The following is a 15,577-nucleotide window of genomic DNA, read 5'->3' as shown; positions in this document are numbered from 1 at the left end:
TGGGATTCATCCCAGGAATGCAAGACAGGGTCAACGTTCAGAACCATATTAACCATATTGGCACAGAAGAGGACATATGAGAAAAGCTGCACAACTTTGGGTTTGGCTATGACTCTAAATATCTGACAGCAAAAGCACGACCCACCCAGCTATGGGGAGGAATGAAGGACTGAATCACCCCCAAGGTGAATGAACCTGAAAGACACTAAGTGCACAAGAGAAGCCAGATACTGCATGATTCCACTTACAGGAAATGTCCAGAAAAGGCAAATTAGTAGAGACCGAAAGCAGACCAGGGGGTTGCCTGGAGGTGGCAGTGGGGGATTAACTGCAAATGATCATGAGGAAACTTTTTAGATTGTAGTGATGGTTGTAAAATTCTATATATTAAACTGTTTGTGAGAGGTCTCGTCAAGATGGTGGCGTAGGCAGACTCTGAACTCACCTCTTCCCATGGACACAACCAGGTTACAACTATTCTTGGAAAAATTACCCTGGAGAGAAAATGGAAAACTGGATAAAAAGAAACCCCACAACAAGGGACAGTCCTGAGTGAGGCAGAAGAGGCGGAAATTCCTTCTGGAGAGAAAAAAGCCACCTTCAAGGGTGGCAGAGCTTCACAGCTGGCCAGGAAGGAGCCACTCTAAGGTACACAGCCTTCCCTGGAGAAGTGTGGACCTTAGTGGGGGCTGATACTGCTATAAGCATCCTTCAGACTCAGCACAACTGAGATGAGTGTCCTGCTATTTGGCTTCACTGGCTACTAACTGCAGCAGGGAATACTCCCAGAAAAGCTATCGGATGAAAGTTGAGAAAACCTGGCTCTTAAAGGGCCTGTGCACAAATTCACCTATCTCAAAGAGTAACCTAAAATCTCCAAAAGGAAAGGTGCACAGTCCTTTGGTGAAAAGAGACTCACCTGGTAAGCTCTGGGCGCATCTCGATGAGAGACGAGACTGAGACATTGGTGGTAGCCATTGTTGTGACCTAGTACAGGAATGCTGACACAGATGCTGGCATTGTTTTTTTTGAAGTTTTTCCACTGCCCTGATAGCCCCGAGTCTGCTACACCCACTATAGTGCAGATTTAATCCAGTTTGATTAGAGCAGGCAGCCTGCCCTAGAGACCGGCCCCTCCCAACAACAAGCCCTCAGGCTACTTGTCGGCCTGCAAAGACTGGGTGCCTTGATCCTCTACAGGCAGGCGAGTTTGTCCACTTCTGCGTGGCAGGGCCTGTGTTAGGACCAGGTGAACCATGGGGGGCACTGGTGGAGATGTGGAGGCCTCCATGGTGGGGCGACTGGGTACGCTCCAGAGGGTCAGGACATGTGCATGGACGAGGGCTTTGTTGACAGTGTATGTGGACCTGTGGGGTGTGGGGCTTATCACTGGCAGAAGACCTGTGCTCACAATCAGCCACAAAGAGGATCAGCCCCACCTTCCAAAGCCTGAAACTATTGGGTGCTCCTGTGCCTAGGGCCAGCCCCACTCAGCTGCAATCCTGAGAGAGCTGACAACAGCCTTGTAGGCCTGAGGACTACAGCAACTGTAAGCCCCTGAGCCTAGCAACCAGCCACACTGGGTACCTATCCAATTAACAGGAAAACTGCAACTGGAGTGTGCTGTTAGACCTTGTGGCCAATGGCACTGGGGCTTCCTGAACCCAATTTACAAACAGCCTCCCAGGGAGGGAAACCCTAGAGTCCATGGGTACCTGCAGTAAGAGCAACCCTGACACAGCAGAAGGATACAAGTGGCCCACACAGGGGTCACTTTTGGATCATTTGGACTGGTGACGAAAGGGAAGCACACTTCTGGGCCTCAAAAGACATCTCTCACATAAGGCCACTTCTCCAAGATCAGGAGACATAGCTGACTCACCTAATACATAGATATAAGCACACAGAAAGAGGCATAATGAGGAGGTAAGGGAATACATTCCAAGCTAGGGAATGGGACAAAACCCCAGAAAAAGAGCAAAATGAAACAGAAATAAGCAATCTACCTGACAAAGAGCTCAAATAAAAACTCATAAGGATACTCACAGATATTGGGAGAAGACTGGATGAACACAGTGAGAACATCAAGAAAGAATTGGAAAATACAAAAAAGAACCAATCAGAAATGAAGAATACAATACTGGAAATTAAGAATTCACTAGAGGGACTCAAAAGCAGAGTAGATGATAGTGAAGAATGGATCAGAAAGATGGACGAAAGACTAGAGGAAATCACCCAAGCTGAACAGATAAAAGAAAAAAGAATTAGAATGAGAACAGTCTAAGGGAACTCTGAGACTATATCAAGTGCACTAACATTCGTGTTATAAGTGTCCCAGAAGGAGAAGAGAGAGACAAAGGGGCAGAGAATCTATTGGAAGAAATAATAGCTGAAAACTTTCCTAACCAAAGGAAGGAAACAGACATCCAAGTACAGGAAGCACAGAGAGCACCAAACAAGATGAACACCAACAGGCCCACATCGAGACACATTATAATTAAAATGTCCAAAATTAAAGATAAAGACAGAATCCTAAAAGAAGCAAGAGAAACGCAACAAGTGACATACAAAGGAAAGCCCATAAGGCTATCAGCGGACTTCTCAGCTGAGACCCTACAGGCTAGAAGAGACTGGCATGACATATTTAAAGTGCTGAAAGGAAAAAAACCTACAGCCAAGAACACTGTATCCAGCAAGCTTAGCATTAAAAATGGAAGCAGAGATAAGAACTTCACAGACAAGCAAAAATTAAAGGAGTTATCACCAAGAAACCAGTTCTACAATGATGAAGGGACTTATTTAAGTGGGAAAGAGAAGACCACAAATAGGGATAAGAAAATTATTTTTTTAAAAAAGGAATAAAATCACTGGTAAAGGCAAAAATACAGTAAAGGTAGCAGATTAACAAGCTATGAAGATAATATGTAGGTTAAAAGACAAAAGTTCTAAAATTACCTATTTCAATGATGAGGATAATGGATAGACACACACATCAAACAAGACATTAGATATAATTTCAAAAATATAAAATGTGGGAGGAGGGGAATAAACGAGTAGAGCTTTTAGAAAGAGGTCAAGCTAAAGAGACTATCAACTCAATATACATTACTATATATGTAGAATATTATATAGGAACCTCATGGTAATCACAAACCAGAAATCTATAGTAAGTAAACAAATAAGTAAGAGGAAACAAATCAAACAAATTATTAAAGAAAGCCATCAAACCACAAGGGAAGAAAACAAGAGAAGAAGAAAGGAACAGAGAAGAACTACTAAAACACTCGGGAAAAAAGTAATAAAGTGTCAATAAATACATTTTTATCAATAGCTACTTTAAATGTCAATGGACTAAATGTTCCAATCAAATGCCATAGGGTGGCCAATTGGATAAAAAAACGAGACCCATACATATGCTGCATACAAGAGACACACTTCAGACCTAAAGACACAAACTGAAAGTGAAAAGATGGAAAAAAGAGATTCCATGCAAATGGCACAGAAAAGAAAGTGGGGGTAGTAATACTTATATCAGTCAACACAGACTTTAAAACAAAAACTGTAACAAGAGACAAAGAAGGGCACTACATAATGAGAAAAGAAACAATCCAACAAGAAGATATAACACTTGTAAATATCTATGCACCCAAGATAGGAGCACCTAAATATATAAGCAATTATTAACAGACATAAAAGGAGAAATAGACAGTAACACAATAATAGTAGAGAACTTTAACACTCTGCTTACACCAATGGATAGACCATCCAAACAGAAGATCAATAAGGAAACACTGGCCTTCAAGGATACATTAGCCCAGATGGACTTAGTAGATATATATAGAAAATTCCATCCAAAAAGCACAGAATACACATTCTTTTCAAATGCACAAGGAACATTCTCCAGGATTGATCATATAATAGGACACAAAACAAGTCTCAATAAATTTAAGAAGATTGAAATAATACCAAGCATCTTTTCTGACCACAAAGGTATGAAACTAGAAATCAACTACAGGAAGAAAATCAGAAAAGCCACAAAAATGTGGAAATTAAACAAAATGCTACTGAACAACGATTGGGTCAATGAAGAAATCAAAGGAGAAATTAAAACATACCTGGAGACAAATGAAAATGAAAATATGACATGCCAAAATCTGTGGGATATAGCGAAAGCTGTTCTAAGAGGGAAGTTTACAGCAATTCAGGCCTACTTCAACAAACACGAAAAATCTCAAATAAACAATCTAATAATGCATCTAAAGGAACTGGAAAAAGAAAAACAAATAAAGCCAAAAAGCAGCAGAAGGGAGGAAACAATAAAAATCAGAGCAGAAATAAATGAATTAGAGACTAGAAGAACAATAGAAAAAATTAATGAAACCACGAGCTGGTTCTTTGAAAAGATAAACAAAATTGACAAACCTTAACTAGAGTCACCAAGAAAAAAAGAGAGAAGGCTCAAATAAATAAAAATCAGAAATGAAAGAGGAGAAATTACAACAGACACCTCAGAAATACAAAAGATTATAAGAGAATACTCTGAAAAGCTATACGCCAAAAAATTGGATAACCCAGAAGAAATGGATAAATTCTTAGAATCATACAACGTTCCAAAACTTGATCAATAAGAAATAGAGAATTGGAATAGAGCAATCACCAGTAAGGAGATCAAAACAGTAATCAAAAAATAAAAGTCCAGGACCAAATGGCTTCCCTGGTGAATTCTACCAAACAATCAAAGAAGACTTACTACCTATCCTTCTCAAACTCTTCCAAAAAATTGAAGAGGAGGGGAGGCTTCCTGACTCATTCTACAAAGCCAACATTATCCTGATACCAAAAGCAGACAAAGATGACACAAAAGGGGAAAATTACAGGCCAATATCACTGATGAACATCGATGCAAAAATCCTCAACAAAATACTAGCAAATACAGCACTGTTTACAATAGCCAAGACATGGAAGCAACCTAAGTGCCCATCAACAGACGAATGGATAATGAAGATGTGGTACATATATACAATGGAATACTACTCAGCTGCAAAACAGAACAAAATCATTCCATTTGCAATAACATGGATGGACCTTGAGAGAATTATGTTAAGTGAAATAAGCCAGCGAGAGAAAGATAATCTGTGTATGACTCCACTCATATGAGGAATTTAAAACTATGGACCAAGAACAGTTTAGTGGATACCAGGGGAAAGGTGGGGTGGGGGGTGGGCACAAAGGGTGAAGTGGTGCACCTACAACATGACTGACAAACATTAATGTACAATTGAAATTTCACAAGATTGTAACCTATCAATAACTCAATAAAAAAATAATAATATAAAAAATACTAGCAAATAGAATACAATAATACATTAAAAAGATCATACATCATGATCAAGTGGGTTTTATTCCAGGGATGCAGGGATGGTTCAACATCTACAAATAAATCAATGTGATACACCACATTAACAAAATGAAGAATAAAAATCACATGATCATCTCAATAGGTGCAGAGAAAGCATTTGACAAGATACAGCATCCATTTATGATAAAAACTCTAAATAAAATGGGTATAGAAGGAAAATACCTCAACATAATAAAGGCCATAGATGACAAACCCACAGCAAAGATCATCCTCAATGGAGAAAAACTGAAAGCTCTCCCTCTAAGAATAGGAACCAGACAAGGATGCCCACTTTCACCACTCTTCTTTAACATAGCATTGGAAGTCCCACTCAGAGCAATCAGGCAAGAAAAGAAATAAAAGGGATCCACACTGGAAAAGAAGAAGTGAAACTGTCACTATTTGCAGATGGCATGATTTTATATATAGAAAACCCTAAAGAATCCACTGAAAAACTTTTAGAAATAATAAATGAATACAGTCAAGTCACAGGATACAAAAGCAACATACAAAAATCATTTGCATTTCTATACACTAACAACGAAATAGCAGAAAGAGAAATTAAGAATACAATCGCATTTACAATTGCAACAAAAAGAATAAAATACCTAGGAATAAACTTAACCAAAGAGGTGAAAGATCTGTACACCAAAAACTAGAAAACATTGTTGAAAGAAAGTGAAGCAGACACAAAGAAATGGAAAGATATTCCATGCTCATGGATCGGAAGAATTAACATAGTTAAAATGTCCATACTTCCTAAAGCAATCTATAGATTCAATGCAATTCCAATCAAAGTTCCAAAAATATTTTTCACAGAAATAGAACAAAGAATCCTGAAAATTATATGGAACAACAAAAGACCCCGAATAGCCAAAGGATTCCTGAGGAAAAAGAATGAAGCTGGAGGTATCACACTCCCTGATTTCAAAATATACTACGAAGCCATAGTAACCAAAACAGCATGGTAATGGCACAAAAACAAACACACAGATCAATGGAACAGAATCAAGAGCCCAGAAATAAACCCACACATCTATCGACAGCTAATATTCGACAAGGGAGCCAAGAGCATACGATGGAGAAAGGAGAGTCTCTTCAATAAATGTTGTTGGGAAAACTGGACAGCCACATGCAAAAGAAGGAAAGCAGACCATTATCTTACACCATGCACAAAAACCAACTCAAAATGGATTAAATACTTGAATGTAAGACCTGAAACCATGAAACTTCTAGAAGAAAACATAGGCAGGCACGCTCTTTGAGATCGGTCTTAGCAGCATATTTTCAAGTACCATGTCAGACCAAGCAAGAGAAACAAAAGAAAAAATAAACAAATGGGAGTACATCAAACTAAAAAGCTTCTGCACAGCAAAGGAAGCCATCAACAAAACGAAAAGACAACCTAACAATTGGGAGAAGATATTTGCAAACCACATATCAGGTAAGGGGTTAATATCCAAAATATACAAGGAACTCATATGTCTCAACAACAAAAAAACCAAACAACTCAATTAAAAAATGGACAAAAGATCTGAACAGGCATTTCTCCAAAGAAGATATACAGATGGCCAACAGGCATATGAAGATGTGCGACACCATTAGCTATCAGGGAAATGCAAATCAAAACCACAATGAGGTATCACCTCACTCCAGTCAGAATGGCTATAATTAACAAGACAGGAAACAAGTGTTGGAGAGGATGTGGAGAGAAGGGAACCCTCGTACGCTGCTGGTGGGAGTGTAAACTGCCAGCCACTATGGAAAGCAGTATGGAGTATCCTCAGAAAATTAAGAATAGGTCTACCATACGATCCAGCTATTCCTCTGCTGGGTATTTATCCAAAGAACTTGATAACACAAATGCATAAAGATACATGCACCCCTATGTTCACTGCAGCATTATACACAATATCCAAGACTTGGAAGCAACCTAGGTGCTCATCAAGGGACGAATGGATAAAGAAGATGTGGTATATATACACAATGGAATACTACTCAGCCATAAAAAATGATGAAATCTGGCCACTTGTGACAACATGGATGGACCTTGAGGGTATTATGCTAAGTGAAATAAGTCAGAGGGAGAAAGTCACATACCGCATGATCTCACTCATAACTGGAAGATAAAAACAGTGACAAACAAACACAAAGAGACAGATTGGATTGGTGGTTACCAGAAGAGAAGGAGGGAGGGGAGAGGAGGGGAGAGGGTGAAAGGGACAATCAGGTACATGTGTGTGGTGATGGATTGTAATTAGTCTTTGGTTGGTGAACATGATGTAATCTACACAGAATTCAAAATATATTAACAATATACATCTGAAAATTATATAAAGTTATAATCCAATGTTACTGCAATAAAAAAATTAAATAAACTGCTTACAATGGTTGTATTTAATGGTGTATAAGTTATACTTCCATAAAGCTGTTAAAAACAAGAAGTGACAAGAGGGGCCAGCCCAGTGGCGCAGCAGTTAAGTTTGTGTGCTCCACTTCAATGGCCCGGGCTTCGCAGGTTCGGATCCTGGGCGTGGACCTAGCACTGCTGGTCAAGCCATGCTGTGGTGGTGTCCCACATAAAATAGAGGAAGATTGGCACAGGTGTTAGCTCAGTGACAATCTTCCTCAAGCAAAAAGAGAAAGATTGGCAACAGAAGTTAGCTCGGCGCCAATCTTCCTCATAAAAAAAAGGAAGAATTGGGGCTGGCCCCGTGGCTGAGTTGTTAAGTTCGTGTGCTCCGCTGCAGGCGGCCCAGTGTTTCATTGGTTCGAATCCTGGGTGCGGGCATGGCACTGCTCATCAAACCATGCTGAGGCAGCGTCCCATGTGCCACAACTAGAAGGACCCACAACGAAGAATATGCAACTATGTACCGGGGGGCTTTAGGGAGTAAAAGGAAAGAATAAAATCTTAAAAAAAAAAAAAAGAAGAAGAAGTGACAAGCAAAAAAGAAACCAAAAACTGAGAAAGACTTATTAAAGACATTAAACACTAGAAACAGCCATGCATCCACCCCTGGCAGAGGCGCTTCTCACTAGGTTAGAAACCACAAAATTAGAGAGAAGTGAAAATCAGATTAACTCGCTCTTAATTAAAACTTGTGGAGGAGGGTGTGAGGCTGAGGTGAGGGCACTGGAGGGGTGCTGGGGGGCTCTGGCAAGCGAGGGTACCCTGCTTTACAAGCATTGAAGGCTGCCTTCCTGCCTGAGGGCCAAGAGCTGCGCGGGCTGAGGCTGGAAATGAAGACTGTGTCAGTCACACCAGGGCTTGCAGCCCGTGGCACAGGTCTTGGATATTATCTGAGGCATGAAGAAAGCCCAGGAAAGTGTGTTAAGCAGAGGAAACTATAACCACATTTGGTCTGTCAGAGTTCAAACCAGAAGTTTTGCGGAGAAAGGATATAATTCCTGAAGGCATGGACTATGGTTTGTCCATCTTTGTAACTAATACAGGGGGTCACCCACTGAGAGGAAACTATGAGCTACCTAATCCATATTTGTTAAATGAATTCATGTACAATAGTCATTCATTCCCACAGTTTGCACAGACTGGCTAAAAACGGCTGACCCCACCAAAGCCAGGCGTGAGTCCCCTGTCAGCAATACCCATAGCCCATTTCTGAGCTCTGTCCTTGTAGAGGAAAGAGAATGTTATCGCCCTCTGATTTACCTCATATAAACCCCCTCACACTTCCACTGCTCATCTCCATGAGGTGCTCCCCTAACAGAGGTGACAGAAGCGGGGTTCCCTCCTCATTTCCCAAGCCAAAAGCATCAACTTGCCAAATCGCTTTGGAAGCCAGCTGAGCCCCAGGGAAAAGCTGTGGTCTTCCTGCAAAGCCTCCTTTCTCACTGAGCACCAGCTGCAGAGGCGGGAGGGCATGTCAAAAGGGGCGGAGACCTTCATCTCCAAGACATCCTTACCTGCACCTTATAAAGGTGTTGGAAAGCATCCTTCCGAAATTTTTTCATATTGATGGTGGCCAGCACTGTAGAGAGAAGGGAGAGGTGCTGCATTGGGCACTGTGACAAGTGCCACCAGGGGAGGGATGGAAGCCCACACCTTGTGCTACTTCTATTCCACTTTGCAAAGTACAAAGGGCTGTCATATATGTCCTCACATCACTGGACATGTGCAAAGACAAGGTGAGGCAAGAAGGGCAGTTAAAATTACCATATTTCGTGCAGAGAAGTGGAACAGGCCAAGGTCACACAACTTGATTATACCTAGGAATTGAATGCAGGTTACCTGGCCCCAAGTTCAGTACACTTTCTACCATACCATGGAAATAATGTGAGGAAGAGCCATAAAAAATGAGGAGAGAGAGCAGTATATTGAAGCAGCTAGTCTTAAACTCAGGACCACCTGACAGATAGTCGTCTGGACCCATGTGGCTGCTCACACCTTGGTCATTTCCTTCACTATCATCACCTTATGATTTTGTTCTGAATTGTTCTGCTATTCTCTTCTCAGGACCTACCTGGAGCTCACAGTGAGCCTCAGGCAGCAGGATCCCAGAACTGGGACTTGTCCTAGGCCGCCTTCCTGACACAATACCTGTCTTCTGCTTCTCCATGTGGTTCTCCATGCTGGTGGAGAAGGCCTTGATTCTAAGCCATGCCCAGCACCAAAGCAGATTCTTAGCCACAGAAAAATTATGAAAGATGGAAAGGTACATTGAGTCCAGAAGAGCTCAATTATGGTTCTGTTTAAACAGAGACCACAAGAGCAAAGAAAAGACATAGAGCTGGTGAGTCAACTCTTTGCTTTGACCCTGAGTCCTTATCTACTATAATACCAAATCTCTGGGGTCTGTTTCAATGTACATGGGAAAGAGAGGTATCAGAGATATTCTTGTTCTTTTCCTGAGACTCGTCCAAGACTCAAACTGGCTGTCTAAGAGCCTCAGTTCTCCCTTAAAATAATTCTAAATTTGTACCTCCTTTTATGTAGCCTTTTAGCACATCATCCACATTATCCGAGGTCAAGAGAAGCTCCACAATCCCTCTTTTCAGCAGGGCCTGTTGATAAAAGTGGACAAAATGAACCTACTTCTCTTGCTGCCATGGGAAGAAGGAGCTATAAGGAAATTAGGAAATAAACACAAGTGGGCTCTGATGGGCAGCCTGAGAGCTAGAGAGAAAGGTTTGCATGGAGAGTCTGACCATGCGCAGCTCAGTAAATTGCAGGGGATGGTGGTCTCCACCCCAGTCTGGTGCTTTTCCTGGGGATGGCCACAACAGCAGCGGAGTACGGGCTTTGACACCCATGGTCATTGCCTCAAGGGGAAAAGCACAGGGCTAAGCCTATGAGGAAGCAACCAGGGAGGATCTAAATCTGAGAAAAAGAGAGAAAGAAGACTTGGGAAACCCTTTGTGCCTGAAGGGGAGAGGTCGAGGCTGCGGGGCCCTAAGAAAGATCAGAGACAAACTTCACAAAACTTAGGTCCTACCCGGACACTCAAAGGAAGCACGGAAGTCTGCCATGGCTTTGGGGAAGCAGGGAATCTAACTTGAAATTCATATTTACTGAGGGCATAGGGAGCAGACAGACGGCCAGAGGGTGAGAGGACCCCGTCTATGTGTCCTATATATCCAGGCCTAGGAGAGAAGCCAAGCAGTAAATTTTAAAAATCAAGGAAAAGTAATGCTAGCTGAATGAGATTGATTTGAGAGGATCTGATGTGATGATGCTCCTGAGGGAAGTTAGGGAGGGGAACTTCTCACAGACCCTGTCCAGCTCCAGAAGCCCCAGCTACAGAGCAGGAGCCAGGACGTCCGCGGAGTCCAGCCCTGCCCTCCTCCCTCTCTCATCACCTGCTCTCTCTTCTTTGCCCAGCTGGCCACTCCTCCTCACTGCTCTCCAGGCCATCCAGAGGTCTCTGTGTGGAAAGAGCTACTGGGTTCTGCACAGACAGAGTTACAATGGAACCCCTGCATCCTGTTTAGCAACCTAGGCAAGGGGTCCAGTTCAGACCAGAGCTCATCAGCTTCCTGAACATGGGAGGTCAGGGACAGGGAGGGGCCTGACTTGCCAGAAAGAACACCAGGCAGGACTGAAGTTACTCTTGGCTTAAGACATCCCCCCATACAGGAGCAAAGGCAGCAGAAGAAAGAATACTAATGCTACAGGTCAGAAAGCTGCAGGGTGATAGCCATCATTGTCAAGTTCATGAAGCATTATCTATTTTCTATGGATGTAGATTCACCAACCCCCACCTTCAATGACAGTTCTAGGTCACAGAGACAGCAACAGAAAGGAATAATCTTTTAATATCATGTTTGATTCATAATAAAGATATCTGAGCACATCTTGATCACCCTGACCATATTGTAGATTCACAAAGAAATTGAACTTGACCTCACATCCCAGAGTCACCCATGCAGCCAGGACTCAGACACACGTGCTGTGAAAGAGACAGACTGAGGACGAAGGTAGGCAAATATGGAGACAAACTAAGTGTTTCTTACCTGTTGAAGATAGGGCATGTAATCTTTATCCTTATAAAATGAACCATATTCGTTCTCCACCTGCACTGCAATGATGGGGCCTCCCTTGCGGTACTACAGACAGATGATGAGCGAGAGTGAGGCGACTGGTGGGAGAAGATGGAGTCTCTGGGTTTGCTGCTAAAGATGACACACCTGTTCCAGATTCTTTGATCTGAGTGGTGCCTTAGTTTGGGCACTCTCTCTCCTCCCCTTGGGTCTGATAGTGAGTGAAATCCAGGCACTTCAGCTGCTGCAAGGAGTCCTACCTTTCCCAGCTTTGTAGAGGAGCCACTCCCGCAGTTGTCCTCTCTCTTTCCCATACGAATTAGCTACTTAAATATGAAATCTCAAACCTATAATCTCACCTGCTTCCACGCCCACCCTACCCACTTTCCTAGCTGACAAATGAACAAGGTGTCCCTCCTCCCGTCTCAGGGCAATGCCACCACTCAGGTGCAGAGTCCCCCTGCCTCCCGCCATCTGCTCAGGAGCTTGGCTTTCTGCACCGTTCCTTCTCCCTTCTGTGCTTTCCACCCTTTCTTCTAAACTGACAGACTTCCATCATCATGGAAACTTATTCAGAACCCTCACATCAGAAAGAGAGAGAGAGAGGGAGGGAGGGAGGAGGGAGACCTCCAAGATTGTTCCCCTCCAGCGACATGTCTCTTGCTCCCTGCTCCCCAAGGGCTCTACTTCTTGAGAGAGTTACCAGTGTCTACACTCACTTTCTCTGCTTTCTCACTTTTACCCCGCTCCTCAAACCCCCATGGAAGAGCTTCCACCCCCATCGCACGATCTAAGCCATCAACACTGACCTAGTTGTGCTGAAATTTATTACAATTTTCCATGTTTAGTTCAACCTTTCAGTGCCTTCCACACTCAGGTCGACTCTGCTCCTTGAAGCCTCGCCAAACTGAAGGTGGAGTGAGCATCGAGAGGGAGCGTCTGATCACTTCCCTCCCCACATGGCCCCTGCTGCCTGGAGTAAATGACAGTTTTAGAGGGAGGCGTTCCCTTCTGGACCACGGGACTAGCTTCTGAGCAGGAACAGAGGAGAACGAGCATGTTTGGGGGCTTTTCCTTCACACCCTCACCTTTTCCTTCTTTCTCACCTCACACTAGGCTCTACACTACTGAATTTCTTTAGTTCTTCAAACTCCTCGTTCTCTCTCTTGCCATCTGGTCTTCGTCCATGCTAAGGATTCCTGACCAGCACCCGTGGCTTGGCTAATGCTTGCCCACCCTTGAAGTCCTATTTAACGTACTTTTTCTGGAAAACATGCTCCAGACCTCCCTTTCTCCCTCGAGGGCGTCCTGCACGTCCTCCACTGCGGCAGCTATCACTCATCCTGTAAGTGCTGTCTGCCTCTCACGCTGGACTGCAAGCTCCCAGCGGCAGGGACATGTCTGTCCTTCTCATCGTTGGAAGCTTGGCTCCTACACAGCGCCTGGTACATAGTAGGTGCTCAATAATTACTTGTTGAATGAACACAAGTATTCTGAACTGATGAATTGAGAAAAGTTGTTTGTATTATTGAATAGTATCTTCTCCCCAACTTGAAGGGTGAGATTTCCAAAAACTCCATCATAGGAGGACTCATAGTTGCCTTATGAAATCAACAGGATTAGAAGAGTAAAGCTCCCAAGTAAAACGGTAAATACACCCTAAAAGTCATTTAAATATAACAATTTAACCAATGAAGATAACCAAGCAAATATAAAGACCTTAAAATACCGACAATTTAGTAATAATGAGCCCTATACATTTCATTTTCACTTATAATTCCTTGCTTCTTAAAATTTCCTAGGATTTGCCACCTCATGATTTCAACGGGATGTTTATAAATTGACTTTGCTTGCTGCATCTATGCAAATGCTCCTGTGCCTCAGCTTCCATCCAAACTTTCAAAGTCTTTTCAGTTTTAAGGCTCAGAGATTTTTACTCCCGCCATTGAGTCCCATCTGGAGGGCAGAAATCCAGCCACAAACCTATGGCCTCAGACCTTCCTACAAAAAAATGTACCTCGATTGCGCCTAACAGACCCGGAGCTCAGTCCTAAAGACGAGGTGTCCTTCCCCTCAGTGCTGCCCGCCTCCCCGACAGCGCGCTGCAGAACTGCCAACCTTTTACTTTCCTCCCTAATTTCCCAGTCCCCTCTTTATAGTTCTCCTAATGAAAGTAACTTAACAATTCAGAATCCATAATTAGTTATAAAGGGCTGAATCTGTATCATATTCTCCCCTAAAAGAAGAGTCTAAGATAATACGCTATTAGTCTACTATCTAATAATTCTGGGTTTTGTCGTATCTCAAACTATATCAAGAGATATGTTCTGATATATTTTTATTTAAATAATAGCCATGTGTCTCCTCTTGTTTGAAGACAGTCACATTTTACAAAGCAAACACAACAATCAAACAATTATCGCCTTGTTGACTTCAGGGAATACTGTTCTTTCTTTGTTACATACTGTTCTGTGTGCCACAGGTTGACATCGTGAAAACAAAGGCATTTCTTATCAAGTGCATAAGGTCAGAGTATTCCATGAAGAAATGAAAATGCATGGCACCTGTGCTCTTTGCATTTATGAAATTAGAATAAACTGGAATATAAGCAATCGCAAATATACCCACACAGTTACAAAATGACATATGAACCAAGTTATTCATTATAGCATAAACTTGAAAAATCAAATGTCAGTGACAAGGGCACTAGTAAAATGAACTATGATGTATTGATATCATGGAATACTATGCAGCAATTAAAAAGAATGGCAGCTTTCAAAAATGTTTTTTCAAGTGACAAAAGAAAAATGTCCAGTGGGAACTGCATATTTTTGTACAAAAAGTATACATGTACACACAGATACACATGTGTAAGCATGTGCATAAGTAATTAGCTTCGATATGTGTAGGAAATCTCTGGAAAGACACATCAAAATCCTATAAAATGAGCTGTCTCCTGAAAAGGCAGCTGACTGGCTCTGGAACAGGGTGGAAGGGAGATGAGCTCGTTTCACCATAAACTCTCTGTACTCTTTTGAACTTTTGCACCACGCATTCATACTAACTGTTCAAAACAACAAAGATAATTTAAGCATAGAAATAAGCAGTATAAAGGCCAACGGGTTTAGTGAACATCAAGTACATTCAGAATGATGATGACAAACACAAACCAATACTCTTTGTCAGTCCCTGTCTTCCTAGGCTCTGGAGTAAAGACTGTACTTAAGACAAGGGTCGAGAATTTAAGAATGTCAGCTTCAGCTCTCAGAGAGACTGGGCATGGCCTATTCCATAAACAAGTCAGTACAAACTATTTTCCTAAAGCAAATATAAGAAAGAGGGAAAAGGTCATTTGGCCTTACCTGGAGATGAACCACTCTGGAAATCAGATGATCAAAATACTTATCAACTGCTTCAACAAAGCCCTTGTCAGTCGTTCTCAGGTTCACCTGGGGATCTTGCAGTAACCGGCTGGGAGTGAAAGCAGACAAGCTCAGTGTTTGAGGTGGGAAGTCAGGGGTGAGGGGGAGCAAGAGGCTGGGGCTGAGCACGGCAGCCAGCCCTTCTCAGGACTCCCTTCGGCACAGTCCTACATCCTTTGATTTCACATCCATGATCCTGGAGCCTCAGGTCCTGAAAGGAAGTTACCATGTGAGCTTCTTGGGACGGTTCTCACAG

At 42.5% G+C, this 15,577-nt stretch overlaps 1 protein-coding gene across 1 annotated transcript in view; it reads right to left on the bottom strand.

Moving 5' to 3' along the window:
* Positions 1-15,577, bottom strand: part of LOC124225625 (beta-galactosidase-1-like protein 3) — a 64,469-nt gene that overhangs the window by 40,032 nt on the left and 8,860 nt on the right. Inside the window, exons 7-10 of the mRNA XM_046638273.1 lie at positions 15,262-15,370; positions 11,873-11,965; positions 10,342-10,423; positions 9,326-9,390 (exon numbers count right to left, since the gene is read on the bottom strand). Of these exons, the coding sequence (XP_046494229.1) occupies positions 9,326-9,390; positions 10,342-10,423; positions 11,873-11,965; positions 15,262-15,370 (349 nt within the window). The remainder of the gene's footprint in view (positions 1-9,325; positions 9,391-10,341; positions 10,424-11,872; positions 11,966-15,261; positions 15,371-15,577) is intronic.

This window comes from Equus quagga, chromosome 14, assembly GCF_021613505.1.
Source record: "Equus quagga isolate Etosha38 chromosome 14, UCLA_HA_Equagga_1.0, whole genome shotgun sequence".
Classification (NCBI taxonomy): domain Eukaryota; kingdom Metazoa; phylum Chordata; class Mammalia; order Perissodactyla; family Equidae; genus Equus; species Equus quagga.
This window is presented reverse-complemented; position numbering and strand designations above follow the sequence as displayed.